Source organism: Salarias fasciatus, chromosome 15, assembly GCF_902148845.1.
Source record: "Salarias fasciatus chromosome 15, fSalaFa1.1, whole genome shotgun sequence".
Lineage (NCBI taxonomy): Eukaryota > Metazoa > Chordata > Actinopteri > Blenniiformes > Blenniidae > Salarias > Salarias fasciatus.
Window position 1 is genome coordinate 21,605,503 of NC_043759.1, and position 19,425 is coordinate 21,624,927.

At 45.2% G+C, this 19,425-nt stretch overlaps 1 protein-coding gene across 1 annotated transcript; it reads right to left on the reverse strand.

Annotated features, from left to right (window-relative positions):
• Positions 1-9,531: 9,531 nt before the first annotated feature.
• clic5b (chloride intracellular channel 5b) lies at positions 9,532-17,680 on the reverse strand. The gene is made up of 6 exons (XM_030109684.1): positions 17,630-17,680; positions 14,076-14,185; positions 13,621-13,746; positions 12,970-13,076; positions 12,587-12,768; positions 9,532-9,696 (listed from the first exon to the last, which is right to left on the reverse strand). The coding sequence occupies exons 1-6, from the start codon at positions 17,678-17,680 to the stop codon at positions 9,532-9,534; spliced, it is 741 nt and encodes a 246-aa protein (XP_029965544.1).
• Between the last annotated feature and the right edge of the window lie 1,745 nt (positions 17,681-19,425).

Sequence of the window (19,425 nt, forward strand, 5' to 3'; positions counted from 1 at the left end):
TCTTTTTTCTTATTCATACCCAGCCTGGCTGAAAGCTCTGTCCCGATTATAGCTTTAACATGCCAAGTCTATTATAGCTTCCATATCATGTGCAAAACAGAAAAAAAGCTTTGAAAAAGTTTGACGCACCCAGGTTTATATTTTCCCCCCCTCGGTCTTTTTGAGATTGTGAAGGAGATCTCACAGTTAAAGGCAAAAGAGGCTGTGACATTCCTTCCACTTTTATTTATTTTCTTTTTTTTTTTTTTTTTAATGCTTTTGTTGGCATGGTTTACCAAACAGATCCGTACCCTCCTCCTCCTCCTCCTCCTCCTCGCCGACCGCTGTCGCAGCCTGAAATCGCTCTGCGGCCCCGGCCTGAGGGGAGGTCTGAGATTGAAATTGCTATGAGAGGGGAGAAAAAAAAAAAGTGCAAAAACCGAAGAAGAAGAAGTGAAGTGATTGGATTCAGCTGCTGGCAGCAAACTGGTAACCAAAAAATATGGGAGACTTGTGTATGTTTGTTTCATAAAGCACTTATTTCTTGTTTTATTTCGAGCAGCACTTGCGGCTGGCTGCCAGCAGGGCTCGTGGTTTTTGGTGCTCGGCGCAGATATAACGCCACTGGAGTCTCACACACACACACACACACACGCAGAATGGATAACACTTGGCCAAACAGGCCATTTACATTGGAGTTGAATCTGATCTTCCAAGGCAGTTGGTATTTGTTTTTTTTTTTTTAAAAAAGAGGGAGCTTTATTTAAAAGAAGGAAAAAAAAATCTCTCATACAATCTGATATTCGATGCACGTAGGTAATATAATAACCCCAATTTGAAAAAGCTGAGAAAAACACAGCGCCGTCCAAGGATCAGACTTGAGGCTTTTCATTGGCCGTTTGCACGCAGAGGATGTTCTGAACCCGGTTAATGGAAGTGAACATGTCACGCTGCATTTCCCCGACCTCTTCAGCCCCAACCCGAAGTGTTTCTGCTGTTACAGTGTAACACAAGAAAGCAAATAAAAACCTTTTTCTACAGTGTCGTGACTTTATAGCTTTTTCCAAATTGCAATTATATCCCGCGTCCCCATGGCAACTATGCACATCTGTTGGACTTTTATTTAATCTGCTTCTTTCTCTCAGACTCTTGAGCAGCAAATGGTCTTTTAAAAAACTGTTTACACGTCAACGCAGCACTGACATCTCACTCTTTTACCCTCATCTGCTTTTGTTTGTCTTGTTTTTTTCTCTTTTCAGTCCTTCAAACATCTTTTTTGAGTTTTTTTTTTTTTTTTTTTTAATGTTGCGTACGAACTGTCATAAAAACCTTGTATTATTTAATGATCAACATGTATAATATCCAGGAATTGTACTTTACCTTTCTCCTATGTAAAGTTGACCTGTTTCCATTGTTGTTCCTGTTGCTATGCTTCCTCTCATGAACACTTGTCAGGAAATCGACTCTGACGGATTTTTGCTGGTACTTTTTCATAAAGATCATGAGGTTTCTTTTTTTTTTGTTGTTTTTTTTTTTAAAGGGACAAACAGACCTGACAACAGTGAGTGAAATTGGCATTGTGATTGTACATTTGTTTATTTTAAGAATAAAATAGGAATTTTGTAACTTAATGACCCCAGGTTTGATGTTGATTTAAAGGGGCGGGTGAAACTTTCATTCTGGTCGTCGCACATATAAATACACACATATTGCAACTTGCACAAGTTCCCTGAAACGAAGCTGTCAAAGAATAAAAGGTCACCTCTTTACGTTTGGCTTGCTCTGCGTGAACGTCAGCACTTTCACAATCCAAGCAAAAAAAAAAAAAGAAAAAAAATGTAAACAAAACACATTTATGAAAGACTTTATGCAACCGAGTTTTCATAACTTATAATAATACTGTGTGCTTGGGTAAACGAAGCCGTGGGATTATTGTGGTGGTGGAGAGTCGACAAGGAGCCTGTAAAACGTTTAAAGCAGCCAAACTGAAGGAATTTCTTTCTTGAGCAAAACAACCTAGAAGGAAAACGCCTTAATGCTCAACCATCCATCCTCTGCAGCGGTTTATCCTGCTGAAGTGGTAAATGGATTTCACTTACAAAGTGCTTTTTCACCACGTGGAGGCGGCCGCCAAGCAAGGCACTCAGTAGTTCAAGCAGTTTGGGGTTCCGTATCTCTGACGTGAGAACAGATAGGGAATCAAACCTGCAACCTTCTGATCCTGACAGCAGGGTGCACACCCTGAACATCTCCCCAGTCCATCACAAGACAGATTAAGAGCAATTTAGAGTCACCGATTAACCTCAAACCTATGTTTTATGGGCTATTAGAGAAAACCCAGACATGCACAGGGATAACATGCAAACTCAACAAAGAAAATGCCTGGAAAGCAAATGCAAACTCCACTTAGAGAGGATTCATATATTTAACCAATCATCCCAAAAGCCTGAATCAAACCAGGGAGGTCCTCTGCTCTACTCTCTGCTGTCTTTCTAGTTCGGTTAAATCAGAAGTCGGTGCCACATTTATGCATTAATCGCCGGTCTTGAGTTTCTTTTTCGGTTTGAATAGCAGCATTCAGTCATCTCGGAGGAGCCATGCTCACAGAGCCGTCCCACCGCATTTTGTTTCGATGGAGCCAAAGTGAGAACACACCCTGAGTGTGGGAAAATGTAGCCAGGCAACTGAAGTTGTTTATAGAGGATATTTAATTTAAAAAGGTTTTTCACCATATTTTCCGGGTATTCGGATTACATTTCCACGTCTTTTTCAATATGAAGGGCCCACCACAGAGTACACTCTTAATTCTCCGAGCACATTTTAGCAGTCACCGCTTGTTTAGTCTCCTCTGGAACTGCTAACAAGGGGAGATCTGAACGTGTTATGTGCAGGAAGCATGTTCGCTGGTGTCGTCCCCAGTCTTCGGGGCTGAGGGTCAACACGAGGATGGGGGCCCCTGCGCGGCTCGCTCTTTCAGATTACTACTGCGGCTGCCATGGCTGCATTTCAAAGCTACACGCTACAAAAAAAAAAAAAAAAAAAAAAAAGACATGGAGACAGAAACAGAGACAGGGAGAAGCGGAGTGAAGCTGTTTTACATTATTCCAAGACATAATAGAGCCAATCTAAGTGTGCCTATGAACACGTACGCACGCAGAAACAGGAGTTGGTGGTGGTGGGGGGGGGGGGGGGGGGGGGGGGGGGGGGGGGGGCGAGAGCTACACCATCCCCATGTGTTTTTTTAAGGTTCAGATTGGGAACATTCTCGGGATTTCCCTGAATATAGATTGCGTGGAAAAAAGCTCCCGCTGGTTTCAGGTTCACATTCTCGGCGTTCTCAGCCATGTCTAGCAATTATAATAATGAACTCCGGAGGAGCAGCGGGACCCAGACACCCGGGGAAATTAGCATAATGTCCTGCATGCACGGGAGAGGCAGCGGCAGAGGGGCACACTCATCTGAGAAGGGCTGGTATTCAGCTTTTGTTGTTGTTGTTTTCTTCTCTAGCTTCTAACTTCTCTAGCCCCTGTTAAAGTTGGTGGTTGAACACGATGCCAGCGATGATGTACGCTTGATTTTTATACCCGGTCTTAAGTAGTTTTGCAGCAGGACGACACTTTCTTCCTTATATTATGCAATTCAAGAGAGAGGAATACAAACAGGAGTTTATGAGGAGACAAAACTACTTCATTCATAGGCCTGCGCACACATGCACACATCTCACACACACACACACACACACACACACACGGACATCTGACAGCCAAATACAAACTGTTTACTTGACCTCTACAAACGTTTCAGAGGAGCAGCTCAGGCGGGAAGTGATCCTCGAGGGTCTCATACCACTCACAGAGCTGTATATCTCTTCCTATGTTTCCGTCTCCACTAACAGGGCTGTGTGCTGACTGAGTGTGTGTGTGTGTGTGCGTGTGTGTGTGTGTGTGTGTGTGTGTGTGTGTGTGTACACGCATCTTGATTTCTCATTTAGTCCCAGGATAAACTCCAGGCGAATGGGCTCTCCAGTGGGGAGGGCCCTGACTGTGGAATCAGCACGAAGCCTCGACCTCCCTGAACTCTGCGTTATCTGATGATACCTGAGCTCAGACCGATCTGAGGCTGTGATTGAGCCCAGTCTGGACCTCAGCTGGAATCCACGCAGCTTCTTTTAATGCAGTCTGATTGTAAGTGGCCCCTCCTTGTTGCCACCCCAGAGAGTCTCGAACTGTGACAACAATAACTGTGTACTTTGGCGCACTCTAGTGGCTTTTTTTTAAGTCCACCCATGGGGACCTGAGCGAGGGGCCCACCTATACGGCGTTCCATAGAGCCAAAGAAGTGCTGCATGGAGCCAAACTCGATCTTATTATGTTAGTAAGGCTTTTGCAGGAGTTCCAGCTCTGCACATTTAAACGAATGCCAGCCCTGAAGAGCTGTTCGCCCCTTCACATGGACGATGTTGTAAGAGACAAGTTGTGTTTTGACCTGCAATAAAAGAAATGATCAACCGACAGGCGAACCGCATCCAGGCAGCGGCCCAGAACCCTCGCAGACATGCTCGGCGGCAAGTCAGCCTGCACCAGCATCCATTCATCACGAGATTAAAGCGCGCCCCGTGCCTTTCGCCCCGAGTTGGAAACATTCGATTCCACCAAACCGTTTGATGCTAAGTGAAATGTGCCTCAAAGAAAGTCCGCTTATGAAAGTTAAACTACCTACATTTAAAGACTTCTGCCAGTTCAGATTATGCAATTTGATACTGGCCACACTGTCTGAAGAAGAAGAAGAGGAAAAAAAAAGGGAATTACTGTGAAAATGCAAGTGTCAGGACCATGGAGAGCGACCAAACACACAAACAAAAGGCCTCTTTGTCCAAAGGAGCTCTCTTCATGTCAGTGTTTCAAATTATACACCATCTCAACTGTCAGAAAATGGCAAACTGTTGCAGCGCCACTGAGCGTACAGAACATAAGACGGGGCAAACCTCAGCTCGGTGCCAAATATTCATGCAAAACAGGCCTTTTCCATAGGTTTCAGCCAGGCAATAAAATTTCAAAAATTTGGGCAGGGGCCCCATCTTTGGCTGCAACCAAGCATGAAGGAGCTCAGTGTGTTCCTCCTGTCAGATGAAGGGTTGTTAAAACTTTATCAGGCGGGTGTTAATTGAGAACTAATGGACTGGCGATTCAGGGCGGTCACAATGATGCAGTTCACAGCCCAGTGACTTACGACCCCGGTGACATTTAGATCATGCTGAGGCTTTTTGGGAAAATCCATGCAGGACGGAGAGGCCGAGCCGAGATGCCAGGCGAAATATTAAGAAGAAAAAAAAGATTTTTTTATAAAAAGGGGATGAAGGATGCCCGCCATCGTGTCTGGTTCTGCTTTAGACATTCATCCCCTCTGTCTCCAAGGATCATAACTCGTGTTAGAGGAAGGTTTTATGGTTTATGACTGGAAAATAAAATGCTGCGTGTTTCCTGCAGGCGAAACGATGATTTACAACTATGAGTGATAAAGTGAGCGCCCGCCTGACAGTGCGGATGTGTGAGGCCTGCCGAGGATCCAGACATGTCCGACATGTGGATGCGAGTGCGGTCGTATAGCCGGTGTGGTCGCCGCGCTGCGGTTATATACTCTGGAACGGGGGGGAAAGTTCTGGCTCGCTGGCAGGTATCAATACCTGACATCATCATCTCACATAATTAGCACAGTGTCCACATCCTTCTCCAGTGAACCAGGATTATTTCATGTGGTTCGCGACTGGAACCCAAACCTCTAACCAGAAGATCTAACCGAGAGCATAAATACCTCTGGCTCTGCTGTCTGCAGACATGGTTACTCGACTCCTGTGACTCCTCTCCAAAAAAACTCCAATCAGATATGTTTATTGTTATCTTCTGCCCAAAATGGGGCCTGATTATTTAAATGATGTCTTGATCACCTGGCTCGGAGCTCAAACGGGCCACATACGAGGCCACGACAGGCCTGTCCCGGCCTCGGCGGCGGCTCCTTCCACTGATCTAATACCGGGGCCCGGCTCGTGCCAAGACCTCTCTCTGCTGAGGTCGTCAGTCTTACGCCGAAAACCGCAGGCGCGCGCCGGGCAGATCAATAATCCCCCATCACGCCTCACCGCACGTCACTCAAACCTCAGAGGGCAGGCGAGCAGAGGAGGGCCGGGGGACCTGAAAGGAACCGGATACTCTCCGAGATGCTCCGCGCCTCAGAGGGGGACGAGGACTCTGTCTCTCTTAAACACCATCTACTGTTACTGCAGGCTTCCTCTGCTCTGATTAGACGCTTCCCCGGCGAGGCCTCGAGGACGCCGTGTGTCAGACAGATGATTTTTACTGTTATCATGTTTATTCTGTCTGATCTGACCTGAGTGTCACGTTCACATCCTGCAGAGAAACTACCTGTCACTCTCTGAAAAACACAGAGGACCTTTTCTTAAACCTCTTCACTGCTCTGTACCGAAAGGATATCAATAAATCCAACACCTTTCCGGCCATCTGCTGGTCTTTCTAACAGAGAAGCATCACGTGTGCATCTTCATGCAGAAATTTCCGTTAATTTTCTTTTAAAATAAACCCCAAGTTAAGGATCGCTGTCGAACCGTGCAGAATGGTATCATTTTGTGTCCCACTGAACTGAATTCGCTCGAATCAGACCATATCAGAATATATATTATATCTAATCAGAGCTTCTCTCAAAGCAACTTGGATCATGTTTAATCAATTCCACTTGTATTGTATTTTGTCATATTAGATCAAACCGCACTGTATGATATCATGTTGCATTATATTTTTTCACATCATATTCGGTGGAATTGAAAGTATGCATTGGGTTTATCTATGTTTCTCTGGAAACTATGCTTAATGAGATGAACGTTCATTCAGAGAAAAGTGTTTTTAGACTGCGGCAGGGCACAAAAACATGCACTGAGTCGCTTGAATTTATACCATGACACAAAAAAAGTGCAAATAAAAAGAAATCCCAGGGTAAAGAAGTCCAAATAGTTTGAGATAACTCACTAAAACACTCTCTCTCTCCTCTGCAACTGCACTTTAAAAGCAGGCACAGAAAGAAAAGGTACATTTAGCCTCCGGCTGAAACATATAGTCCGTCTCTCCGAAGCACCAGCAGCTAAATCACACTTGTTCCTGCACTGAGGTCTGCACGGCAGTATTTCTTAAACTATGGGTCTGGCCTTTAATTGGATCACAGCTCTATTTCTGGTGGGTCCTCACACGTCAAACACACCAGTTTGTTTTAATCAGCTCGGGTCTCAAAGCAAGACTCAATTTACACAATTTATGCCTGAGCTGAAAAGGTTTAGTAAACCTGGCTATAAAAGTGCGCTGTGTGTGTGTATGTGTGTGTGTGTGTGTGTGTGTGTGTGTGTGTGTGTGTGTGTGTGTGTGTGAGTCCCCCTGTCAGCCTATGGCTGCGCTACGGTGGCCAAGCCAAGGCCAGCGACTGCTGGATCCACAGGGAGTGTAATAACAGATTAATGTGGCGTGCCAGGGCCCATGAGCAGACGTGTTTGACGCTAATGCTCCACTGTATATTATCCAGCTCGCAGAAATGTTGGATGTGAGCGATGGGATCCAAGGACAGGGATGTTTAGGTACTAATTACCAAACAGCAAGGCACAAGTCTCGCTCCATATTTCCTTACTCCTGTGGAAACACGAGGCAGGCTCCATTTATTTTCTTTGACTGTTGTTTCTGGCAAGCCCGCCTCTCGGTAAACACCGCTCGCCCACCATTGTAAATCCGACAGGCGCAGATCTTTCAAGTTAGACTCCTTTGAGGAAAAATGGAGACAGATCGGATGGCGGCGCTCGGGTTTTCCGTCTTAATGAGAGAGTGGAGAAGAGGGATGGCGTTTGATCCCTGGCATGGAAGCCTCTATTTAAGCCTGTCAACGGTCATCACTCTCTCTCCCTCCCTCCCTCTCTCCCTCCCTCCCTCTCTCTCGCTGTCTCTTTCTGGGATGGATTGAGAAAGAGACCCGCACCGCTGAATTCGATCAGCCAGTCGGACACGCTTAACCCTTTTTTTGGGAGCCAGGATCCTCCGGCACCTTTCTGCTATCGCCTTCCGCCTCCCTGACAACCTGAGCGGTTCGGGTGTTGATTGATCACCGAGCTGGAAAAGAAAAGAAAAAGGCAGAAGCCGATCTGTGAAAATATTATTTTATTTGCAGAGCTTTGCAGTGAGCAAGCCTCTCAGTCATCATGCTCCAATTTCATATCATGTGTTTGTCCAAACCACACAAGAGCCTCACGGTTCTTCAAGGAAGTCTCGCTATAGTTGCAGCCTGACAACAAGCCAAAGACGATAAGCCCAGAGACAAATTTCCATCCTCCTCCTGCTTGGACAATGAAACTTTTGAACTTTAACTTGTAGGCTGCGGATGTTGACGGGCGCCGCCGAGCGGAGGAAATGTGTTTCTGATGAAGGGGCTGCGGGGCAGGGCTCCTGACCATCACGGTCCCGGCCTGGAAGGCGCTTTTCATCGCAGCGCTAATGGCCCTGCCTAATCAGGCCTGATTGGAGCTGCTAAATAAATACTCTCCCCATTTATAATATCATGTGTAACTCGAGACAAAATCAATACCTGGACTGAACACTAACAGCTAGAGGCAAAACAAAAGTCTTAGCTCGGGCTGCGATACATTTTTCAGAAGTAATCCATCGGTGACATTGGCATGGATTTCTGATACTTCCAAATAAAGGCACATGGCTGAGGATTTTTCATATTTCATACAGCTTAAAACCACATTCAGGATATTGAAAAGAAGGCTGTTCTAATGCCTCGAGTTTTCTTCCTTTGAATCAGCATATGAACTTATACTTAAATTAAACTCTCTTAAAAATCAAACATACAGAATCGGGAGAGGGGCTTCAGGATACTTATGAGCTCAAGGAAAAATGACATCCGTGGTAATGAATGAAGCGAAAGCACAGATTGGAACGGTCATATTCGGCAAACAATTAGCATCAATCATGGATCTGAGATGAATGAAGGTGTCTCCCCGGGAGCCAGGGCTTGATCATAAACACTGGAGTCAGACTAGACTTCTGTGGGCTCGGGAATAAATAAAGTGAACGACCTTGACATCAGCAGCTAGTAAAATGTTTGGCTGAGCGCTGGAGAGCGTATGAAAGGGAGCTTTGTGTTATGATGAATAAATACAGACAGACACAATCGTGTTTGAGCGAAAGAGTTATGTCAGAAGTTTCATAGCAGCAAAATTTGAACCCGAATCAAGTTGAACGTGTTTGATTTATCTCCCGCTCCACCTCTGTTTAGCCGTGTCTGCTGTGCGCTGATTGAAATACCATGCGCGCTCTGGATTTCTGAAATCCATCAAATCTGGAGCCGTGAGGCGGCGCGAGAGTTTAAACTGCCTCCCGGCGCAGACATCTGACCTGTTTAATACGACAGACAAAAATCTTGGGTTTCCTGGGACTCGGAAGACGGTCGGTTCACGTGTGTGTTCACGAGCGGCTGCTCCTGTCTGAGCTCTGCTCGGGCCGGCTACTTGGCCAGTCTCCTCGCCACGTCCTTGTAGGCCGTCTCGATCTCCGCGTCGGCGGCGCAGGTGTTGGTGAACTCGTCCCGCGTGTAGGCGTTCTTCAGGTACCGCCACACGCCCGTCATCTCCGTGGGGATGTCGTAGCTGCGGTACTTCTTCGCAACAACCTGGAAAAGATGGCAAAGCTGTAACACCGTGAACCAAACCGTCCCATCCGTCCTCCGTCGAACTGTTTTTCATGTTTTGAGCTTTACCTTCCAGGAGGTGCTACTTGATGAATTGCTCCAGTCGTCCAGTTTTTCTAACCTTCGCTCCATCAACTTGCCATATTTATGGCTTTTTCAGCTCGTAAATATGAGCGTTGTGTGACAATGCCCATGGGTGTCTGAGTATTCACTCAGCAGGTGAGTTACTGCCTGAAGGCTGCTGGAGCATTAAGAAAGTTCACACTGGCACAAGACCGGCGGGGGGGGGGGGGGGGGGGGGGGGGCGCAACGCCGGGCACCGCTAGGCGACCGGCGACATGCAGACTCTGCAGGCAGGAGCAGCTGCCTGTCCTCCATACACACACACACTGTTAGGTCTTGAGAGTGTATTACCAGGGAAACAGCATTACGTCCGTACTTGCTCTCAAAAGTGTTGGACGTGTCTCTCAATCAGAATCTTGTGTGGAAAACATTGCAGAAGACGAAGATGTGGCGACGGAAATTGCAATCGTTACTTGTGGTGAGTGCTCCGAGGCAACGTGCAATGTGAGACAGGAGTAAAACAGCAGTGAGTGATATGTAGTGTGAAGACAAGAGACACAGAACAAGCTGAATGGAAAGTCATAGAAACAGCATCACTGGAACTGCAGTTCTTTAAGTTTATAAGCTGAATGCAGGCAGTTCAAGGGAAACAACCAGTGTTGGGAAAGTAATGCATATATTGCTTTCCAAACACTGGACATAGCCTTTTATCCATCGTCTACATCTGCCTAAGAAGACATTTTACTGTCATAGTGTGAGTCCACTTGTCCTCTCAGACTCTGGGGATTATGTGCTTTCATGCTCTTTAAAGCTGAAGTTGGATTTTAGCCAATCACTGCAAAGCAAGCAACAGGTCGTCTTTGTTTATCTTCACCAGGTAGCGTTAGCAGAGTTTAACTAGAAGTAGCATGCAATTTATATTTAGGCCAATGAAACATAAAGTCTGCATAAACACTGGTTTAAACTGTTTTGCAGCTTCTTGGTCATAATTCATTTATCCTTATACAATGAGACTGGACTCCAGACGACAGCAAAGTGTGTGAGCAGATTTGCCAGGACGGATTGGAGGCTCAAGTGGGCCAGATTATGTCCATGGGCCTTATGTTTGACACCTCGGTTCCACATGCTATGGAGGCTGGAAATAAATAAATTCTTAAACTGCCAACATGTCGTGTTTGTTTAGCCTTTAATAATCCAATCCACCAAACAGAGACACAGCATTTGGCAGCGGAAAAGAACATTTAGTGGGCACAAAACACATTCAGCTCTGCAGCTCATCGACACATCTTTCTCACAAATGTGCCCCAATGACAGAACACTTACTGCCAAGAGGCTTTGTTCCATTAAAAAAAAGAAAATACTCTATCGAACATACATTTCTACATTTCGGGGGCGACAGTAGCTCAGTTGGTAGAGCGGGTCGACCGGAAGGTTGGCGGTTCGATCCCCGCTCCCACAGGTGTAAAACTAGTGTTGTGTCCTTGGGCAAGACACTTCACCCACCTTGCCTAGTGTGAAAGTTGTGAGAGCGAATGGTTGGTGGTGGTTGGAGGGGCCGATGGCGCAGATTGGCAGCCTCGCTTCCGTCAGTCTGCCCCAGGGCAGCTGTCGCTACAATAGTAGCTTACCACCACCCAGTATGGTGTGAAAGGGTGATGTGATATTGCAGTGTGAAGCGCTTTGGGCTCTGTCATGCAGGGTAAAAGTGCTATACAAGTGTAGTCCATTTACCATTTCTTCGTTTAAAGGGATACTTCAACATTTCGGCAAATTGGCGCATTTAGCACAATTCCTTAGTCAAGGTTTTCAGGACGGACACAATGGAAGTGGATGGTATTTTTTGTTTCCCCTCGTCAAACTCATCAAATACAGAATCCAACAACCCCAAAACTCTTTGGTGGACACGTTATAATCCACACATTCACTACGCTGTGAAATATTAATGCAAAATTACGAGATTGAGTTGTTTATGCGAAGATTGCAAAGACGGAACTACATGGCGTCTGGGCGTAGTGATTTCAAAAGAAAAAGTAGTTCCCAGTATTTGCTTCAGTGTCGTAACGCTACAATATTATTTGTTGGTGTTCCACAGCGGAGTGAATGTACGGATTATAACGTGTCCACCAAAGTGTTTTGGGGTTGTTGGATTGTGTATTTTATGAGTTTGACGAGGGGGAACAAAAATACCATCCACTTCCATTGTGTCCGTCCCGAAAACCTTCCCCGACTCACCTCTGAATAAACAACAGCTCGCCCTCACAAAAAAAGTAAGTATGCTGTTTGAAATGACTAAGGAATTGCGCTAAATGGGCCAATTTGCCAAAATGTTGAAGTATCCCTTTAATACTGGCAAACCTGCTCCGTCCTCGGCAGTTTGGAAATGAAAGGGTTCAATATTAATGGATGAGGTGCACGCTGATGTGTGAAGCTTTTGTTTTAAAATTCACTGAATTTCACTATGAGAAAGCATATGTAGATTTTAATTTGTGCATATTATCTGATTTAAGTTTAAGTTAAGGTGGCATCATCAGCTGATCATGATGGAGTTAAAAACAAATCCCATGTTGTGCTCACTACTTTCCTCATGACTGACTCTGCTGCAGGAGGAGCTAATTAACATAATGAAATGCCACACATGCACAGGGAGAACATGCAAACTCTCCACAGAAAGGTCCCTGACCCTCGACTCAAACCACAAGCTGGCTGCAAAGCATTCTAATAGCACATGTTTTCCTTCAAATAACCTCAAATGCATGTTGATAATGTCCCAAATGAGCTGAATGTGACACTTCCTCTGCCTTCTGTTTACCTTGACTATGTGCAGTTTCGGCAGCAGGTTGCAGTCTGCCAGAGTGAGTTCATTCCCGTCCAGGAAGCAGCGGCTGGAGCCCTTCTCCTCCTCCATGCTGTCTGCATCGATCTCCTCCGGCAGGGGGCTGTTCAGGTAGTCATCCAGCTTCTTCAGGGCTCTGGTTAAACCTTTCTCTAGGACTGAAGACATGAACACCAAATTATGATCACAGTTTAAAAACAAAAAGGGAGAAAGTGGCATGATGAAGCCACTAGGTGGCAGCACAGCAGTGTATCTGAGTCTGGCTGTCAGAGGACTGGACTGTGCTGCCACCTAGTGGAGAACTGTAATAATGTCTGTCTGGTTGAAAATCTTTAAAAGGCTCAGAGCGAGCAGCCCACCAGCGTTGGCTTCTGGTTTGGTGTTCTTGATGTAGGCTGAGAACTTGGCAAAGATGTCATTTCCAGCTGTATTGGACTCCCTCTGCCTGGCAGCCAGCTTGGGATACCTGAGCAGACAGGAGGCAGGAGACGCAGTCAGAGAGCGAAACATCTGGATAGCATTAACACCTGGCCTGGGACCGGCCTCGCTTTTTTAGAACATGTTACAGGGAGTTGGCCGCATGCCGCTCTCGCTCTCTCACACTAAGGTCCATTTATAATGTAAAAAACTTTACAGGCAATAAACGAAAGATTTAGTTAATCTGAGGTTTTTCTCTGCAAATGCTCAAACACACACACACACACACACACACACACACCTGCCCTGATGTTTCTTTAGAATGACACTCACTTTTTTTTTAAGCAATACAAGTTGTTTATAAGCCTTTTTTAAGAATTAACTGACAATACAGGAGCCATAAACAACAAGCTTTCGCAATGAAATGTCAGTCTTCATCAAACACGGCAGTGTTTTACTGGTCATAAGAGTTTCCTGTTCTTTCAGCTGTGTTGGTGAAGGTAAATAAATCCAGTCTGGGACAGGATGTGAGCAGTCTGCCGTATAATCTGATACCGCACACTCCGAGCTGTAAAACCTTCCAGCTGAATTACTTTGGTGGACAGAGCGCTTCCTCGAGGAACTCCTCGATCTTGTTGATGTCTGTCTTGACCTCTCCGTTGAAGGTCAGGAAAGGCGGGTGCGTCCCCGGAGCCAGGTTGTGCAGATCTGCCGGTTTTCTGCTCGGAACACACAGAGAGCAGGACGTCAAGGCCAAAGGAAAAACACACACACAGGTTTCTCTGTGTGCTTCCAGGGCAAATCCAGGAGCTCTGCCACTGTTTACTGTTGACTAAAAACAACAAATCAGATGTAATAGAAAAAATGAGAATCAGTGAGTCAAGGTGAACCCTAATATGAACTCCCAAGTCTTCTTGAACAATAATTTGCTCTGAAGCCTTCTTTGCCTCAGTGATTCTCTCCATACGCTAAAACATAATTGCATAATTTGCTGGTCTGAACCCTCTGGCCCACGAGTCATTGATTTCCACATGAATGTGAGCCTGACCTCTTGAGGTCGACGGTGGTGACGTTGAACACGACTCCTTTGAGCCAGAGGATCATGAAGAGGCGCTGGGAGAAGGGACAGTTCCCGATGCTTTCTCCGTCACTGCCAGCCTGCACACATAACAGAAAGTCAAAAAACTGGTGGTAGAAATAAAGAAAAGAAACACAGCTTTGAGAAGTTTCACATTCAAACTCTCATTCTTTGTATTCATCGATCACAACACCGTAATATAAGGTGTTCTTCACATTTTATCTCTGCGACACAAAGGACCCAGATGTTTGCTGTTTGTGCAAATAACACGTCGAGCTTTTCAAGATAGAGGGGATCAGATGACCTTCTTCAGGGAAAGGGTGACACACATTTTATTTGCTGTTTGTTTATTTTTAGGGATTTCTGATAAAGAGTCTAATTTCCTCTTCTCCAGCCGCTCCCTTCCAGAGTCACTGTGTCCTCTGGTGTTTCACCAACACCTCCATGTCCTTCACTGAATCCTCCAAGCTTCTTCCTCTCCGAGCGTCTGGCAGCTAAAACACTCTTTATCTAACATAAGCTCTATCTTTCCCCGGCAAATGTTGAAACCATCTGAACGTGACCTCTCTATCTTCATCTCTTATCTGTCCTGCAAGATATAAAACTACACGCTTCACTCTCTAAAAACATATTTGGATTAAAAGGTTGTTATTTTGCTATATAAGTAATGAAGCTCTGATGTGATGTGATGTGATGTGATGTTACTGCATAAAGTGAAATACTACAGAAACTCTGATCAGTAAATCCCCCCATGCTGTATAGATAGAGGATTAAATCCAATGCATGACAGTACATGATTAGCATAATGAATAATTTAAGACAGAGAAATGGAAAAGTCAGACAAAATGTAGAATATTCACCCCAGCCTGGATATTATACAGATAGATTGGCAACATAACCCAATTCAGGCAGGAAATAAGGACATAAGTAAAGTATTAATGAACAAGAGCCTCAATGTATTTTGTTTTTTGACCGATGCATTGATGACATAAGATTATTTCTTTCAAATGTAACGTCAGTGGACGTCTGCATTCTCCTCTTTTTAGGGTGAGTGACAAGAATCGTTTTTCAAATTAATCTAAACAAATGTGTATTCCAGGGAAATTATTTTCTCACTTCCAGGACACTAAACCTCAAATGACCCCCAGTGGAAGAATGGACGAACGTGACAAACGCTGTGAAACCCTCTGGAGCCTGCAGAATCAGTGGAGTGGTTTGAGAATCCACGTTGGGTTTTATTCAGTCTTTTTCACCCTGAAAGCTGTGAGTGGTCTCTCTGGCTGCGGCGTCATGCAGAATCACTTCCTCCCCGCCGCTGGCTTGCAGGCGCGCAGTGATATCGTGTGTCGGCATGTACAGATAAAGAGCTGAGCACCAACAGAGACACCTGACCCACCGGCTGAATTATGCATGGAGATTCCATCGGCCGGTTCAGCGGCCTCTGGGGCGGCGTGCGGCATGACCTGCGCTCACACCGACCCACAACCGGGCTAATTCAGAGCAATGACCTGCCGGGCAGCAAGCGGCAGCGCACGATTCCACAAATGGAGTCACTGCCCCTCATGTATCTCTTTTAATGATTTTCATATCTATTTAAAGAGCCGAGAAACGTGGAGACAACTTTAAATGAGCGCAATTTCTCCATTACCGACTGACGGCAGCCGCTTCACAAGGCAGGCTGCGTGGAAACTGTGCACGGCTCCGAGCAAAGACCAGAAAGAAAGAGGGGGGGAAAAAAAAAAGAGAGAGTCGTCAGTCTGAAAGTAGCTGAGCCAACTGTATGTGCGCCAGCCATTGATGCTTTGCGCGCAGTCATGCTGCACGCACAGCTTCTGTCTCCACATTGTTGTGGCGAGGCTCGGCCGAACGGCCGTAACACAATACACAGCCCGCAGATAATAGCCAATCGGCATCTAGAACATGGGGGACAAAGGCCGTCGCACACAACTGGACCTGCAGGCTCGGGGAGCGTGAAGCATGTGGAGCTGCTGAACGATGGGATTGGTGAGAGGGGGTCTCCTGGAAACACACACTCCACACACCAAACCAGTCCGCTCGCACTCAGTTCATCACAGGAACAACACCGTTCCTCATGTTTTTATCTCAATTAAGCTGCAAAATGTGAAGATTAACTTCCGAACTACTGACACCAATCAGAAAAGTTTGTTCTGTTTAGTTTGTTCCTTTTGTTGTGAGCCAAAGGTCAAAGTCTCAGACTGGAGATTGAAGCAAATCTGAAATGTTGAGTCAAGGCCAAATGAATGGTGACCTATTTATTCTACTATTTGGTAGTAAATTTGCTATAACCCTCTAAAAACCCTTTTTAAAGCATCCTACCCCACCCAGACAGGTTTGACATTTATATTCTGTATAATCCACACAGGCTCGTTTTAATCTGCTGGTATCCGCAGTTTCTCCTTTAAGGCCCAATCTGAGCTTCATCGCTCTCAACTTTATGATTTGTTTTCTCATTTAAAAAACAATTGGAATTTTGTTGAATCTGAATTTGATGCTTATTAAGCATTCATGAGATTATCGTACTGGGATTATACATGATAAACCCTGTTTTTGAGTAAATCTTATTGATTTGGGAAAGATGAAAAATCAAATGGTTTTAATTTAGAAGGAAATGAAGTGTATCATTTTGTCTTGTATGAATCCTTTCAAATCCTAAAAAGCAGCCTCGCTGAGCAAAATGCGGCTCTGACCTGTTGGTCTGAAAATAAACCCTAAATATTCTGACGTAAACAATCAAAGCCTCCCTTCAGACCTATGTAGGACTCATGTAGGCGAGTCCTCCGTCTATCTGGGTCACATCTCCGCATAGTGAGATTATAACTTGTAATATTAGCAATGTGACCACTATAGTCATGGCTTTCTCTAAATGAGTGAAGTTTGTGGATTATAGTTTTATTTGAGGCACAAAGGCAGACGATGTGTGTCTCAGAGTGGTTTCCTTGGAGTTGGATTTGGCTGAAGTCAGCTTCACACCTGCATCCAACTCACAGCATCAGCTGTTCCACCTGCCTCCACCTCGACCGCCTCAGGTCGACTCATCATGTGTCCCAGGTGATCTGAAGCGCATCTTGTAGTAGCGAACAAAACAACCCTCTCTGGATAAATCCCTTCCAAAACAAATCAGCTCTGGATTCATTCTGACCGACGAAATCCGAGCAAATGTAAAACCGAGTTAGAAATGAAAGAGCAGAGTGAGTGACTTAAATGGGACGAATGAACCTCCACATGCGGAGCTGAATTTAATCTAAAAATATCAGTGTCTTCAGATAATTCTCCAGGAGCAGAGTTTGACTGAAGCAGTGGCCTGATGGGAGCTTCCCACCATCAGCAAGCAGCTTCAGTATCACTGTCACAACAGTCCCGGGTCAACGCAGAGCGCCGGCGCCTCTGTAACCCGACCTCTGCTATAAGGTTACGCCAGCTTTCCATCACACACGGCGGTGCTCGACCCAAGGATTCTGCTGATGCGTCGTCTCGAGAGCACCGCCATCATAGCTTCAGCTTACCTTTACAAACAGTTCAATGTCAGGATCTCTGTCCTGAGCGTTTGTGGACATGATGCGTGAGTCTGGTGCCCTTCACTGTTTAACCTTCAGCCTCCTTGGAGGTCTACATCCTCCAGAAAGGGAAAAAAAAAAAAAGAAAGAAAGAAAAGGACCTCTTCTTCTGTGAGTGTATCCTCTCTCCACTGCGACTGGTCTCTGCTTGCTCTCAGTTCTACTCCCTGGCTCGAGGGTGTCACCTCATTTGATTCCCGCCTCGTTTGCGTCTCCCAGGCGGAGAGTCGGCCTCAGGTGCGAGTCCAAGCCCCGTGCTCTGATTTAGACACAGATGGAGCGCAGCGCCGGCTCCCACTGACACAGAGTGCAGACCAGGTGTCAGACTATAGCAGGGGGGTGGAGCCCGTCCCTCTCATCCCACCACTGCAACCAAACCCCAGCGGAGCTCCGCTCCTGTCTCGTCTGTCCCGTCTCTCCCAAACCAAGTCCATCACTACTTTCCTTTCTTACTCACAGTTTTCTTCATCTCTACTTTGTCGTGGACGGGGTTGCAGAAGCCACCTCGGAGCATGCATTCTAGCAAATCTCTCTAAAAAAAACTAGGATGATGTGTTTATTTTTTGTTTGTATTTTCTGTAGCTGTCACCCCCGTCAGTTATTTTGAGCGTTGGAGCCTCAGCAGCAGCAGCAGCATCCATATTTAATTCATGCTCACATGTGTTTGACTGTGGCAGGTTATATTTGATCACCAGCAGCAGACCTGGAGAAGATTCCTCGGTGAATTATTGATGCTCGGATTTGGTTTTAAAGCAGGAATTAGCATTCATTTACAAAATAAAAAAGGAAAAAGAAACGGCAATGTAGGGCAACCACAAAAAAAAAAAAAAAAGCAGGTGTGTTTGGTACATTTTAAGACAGCTGAGTGTGAGGGAATCATCACACTCCTCAGAAATATGTCCAAGAAAACAACTCACATGAAAGTGAGATGCTGTAGAGGGATCAGTGTTTCATTTTATTTATTTATTTATTTTTTTTTTTATAGTTTCTATTTATAGAGCAGCTCCCTCTTCTGGCTGATGTATCAACAAGCAGCACAAACCAATTACCGTGTTGCTGCAGTGAAGGAAGATGTTCATTATCAGCGTCTGTGTTGGAGGGAAAGTGGAGGCATCTCTGAGTGAGTTATTGTAAATTATACTGAGTTTACTGGTAAATTGACAGACTCTGCATTCCCCCACATGATCACAGCAATTCAAGATAATGAGCTGAATCTGAAGCCTTGGATCTCATATAAGTTTCCAGATACCAAATATGGCATCATTAAAATAAAAAAAAGAAGCAAAATGTCTTCATCTTTGTTCCATTGCATTGTTCCATGCAGGGCTAAATCTAATCAGACGGTTCTATGGTTGTTAATGCAGCATGTTGAGATACTTTCGTAAATTAGACATATGGGATTATTTATTTACCGATACAGTCACACAGTACCATTATAACTCATAAACTTATTCTGGTACTGCTATACTTTTCATAACGCATAAAGCAACATCATTAAAAATAACAGCTATTTTTCATTCATTCAGAAAATAATCTTTTCTCAGTGTTTGCAGGCAAAAGATGTCACACAGAACCAGTCTTTGCACTAACTGGCCCTCAGTAATCTGCCATGGCAGATCTTTAGCAGCAGCTGTCAGACAAATTAACTGACCCAGAAAATCTATCTCTGTTCTAAACACACCTGAATTTGTTTGGAATCGAACCAGAAGCCCCTGAAGGGGTGTTGGACACCAGGATTCATTCAG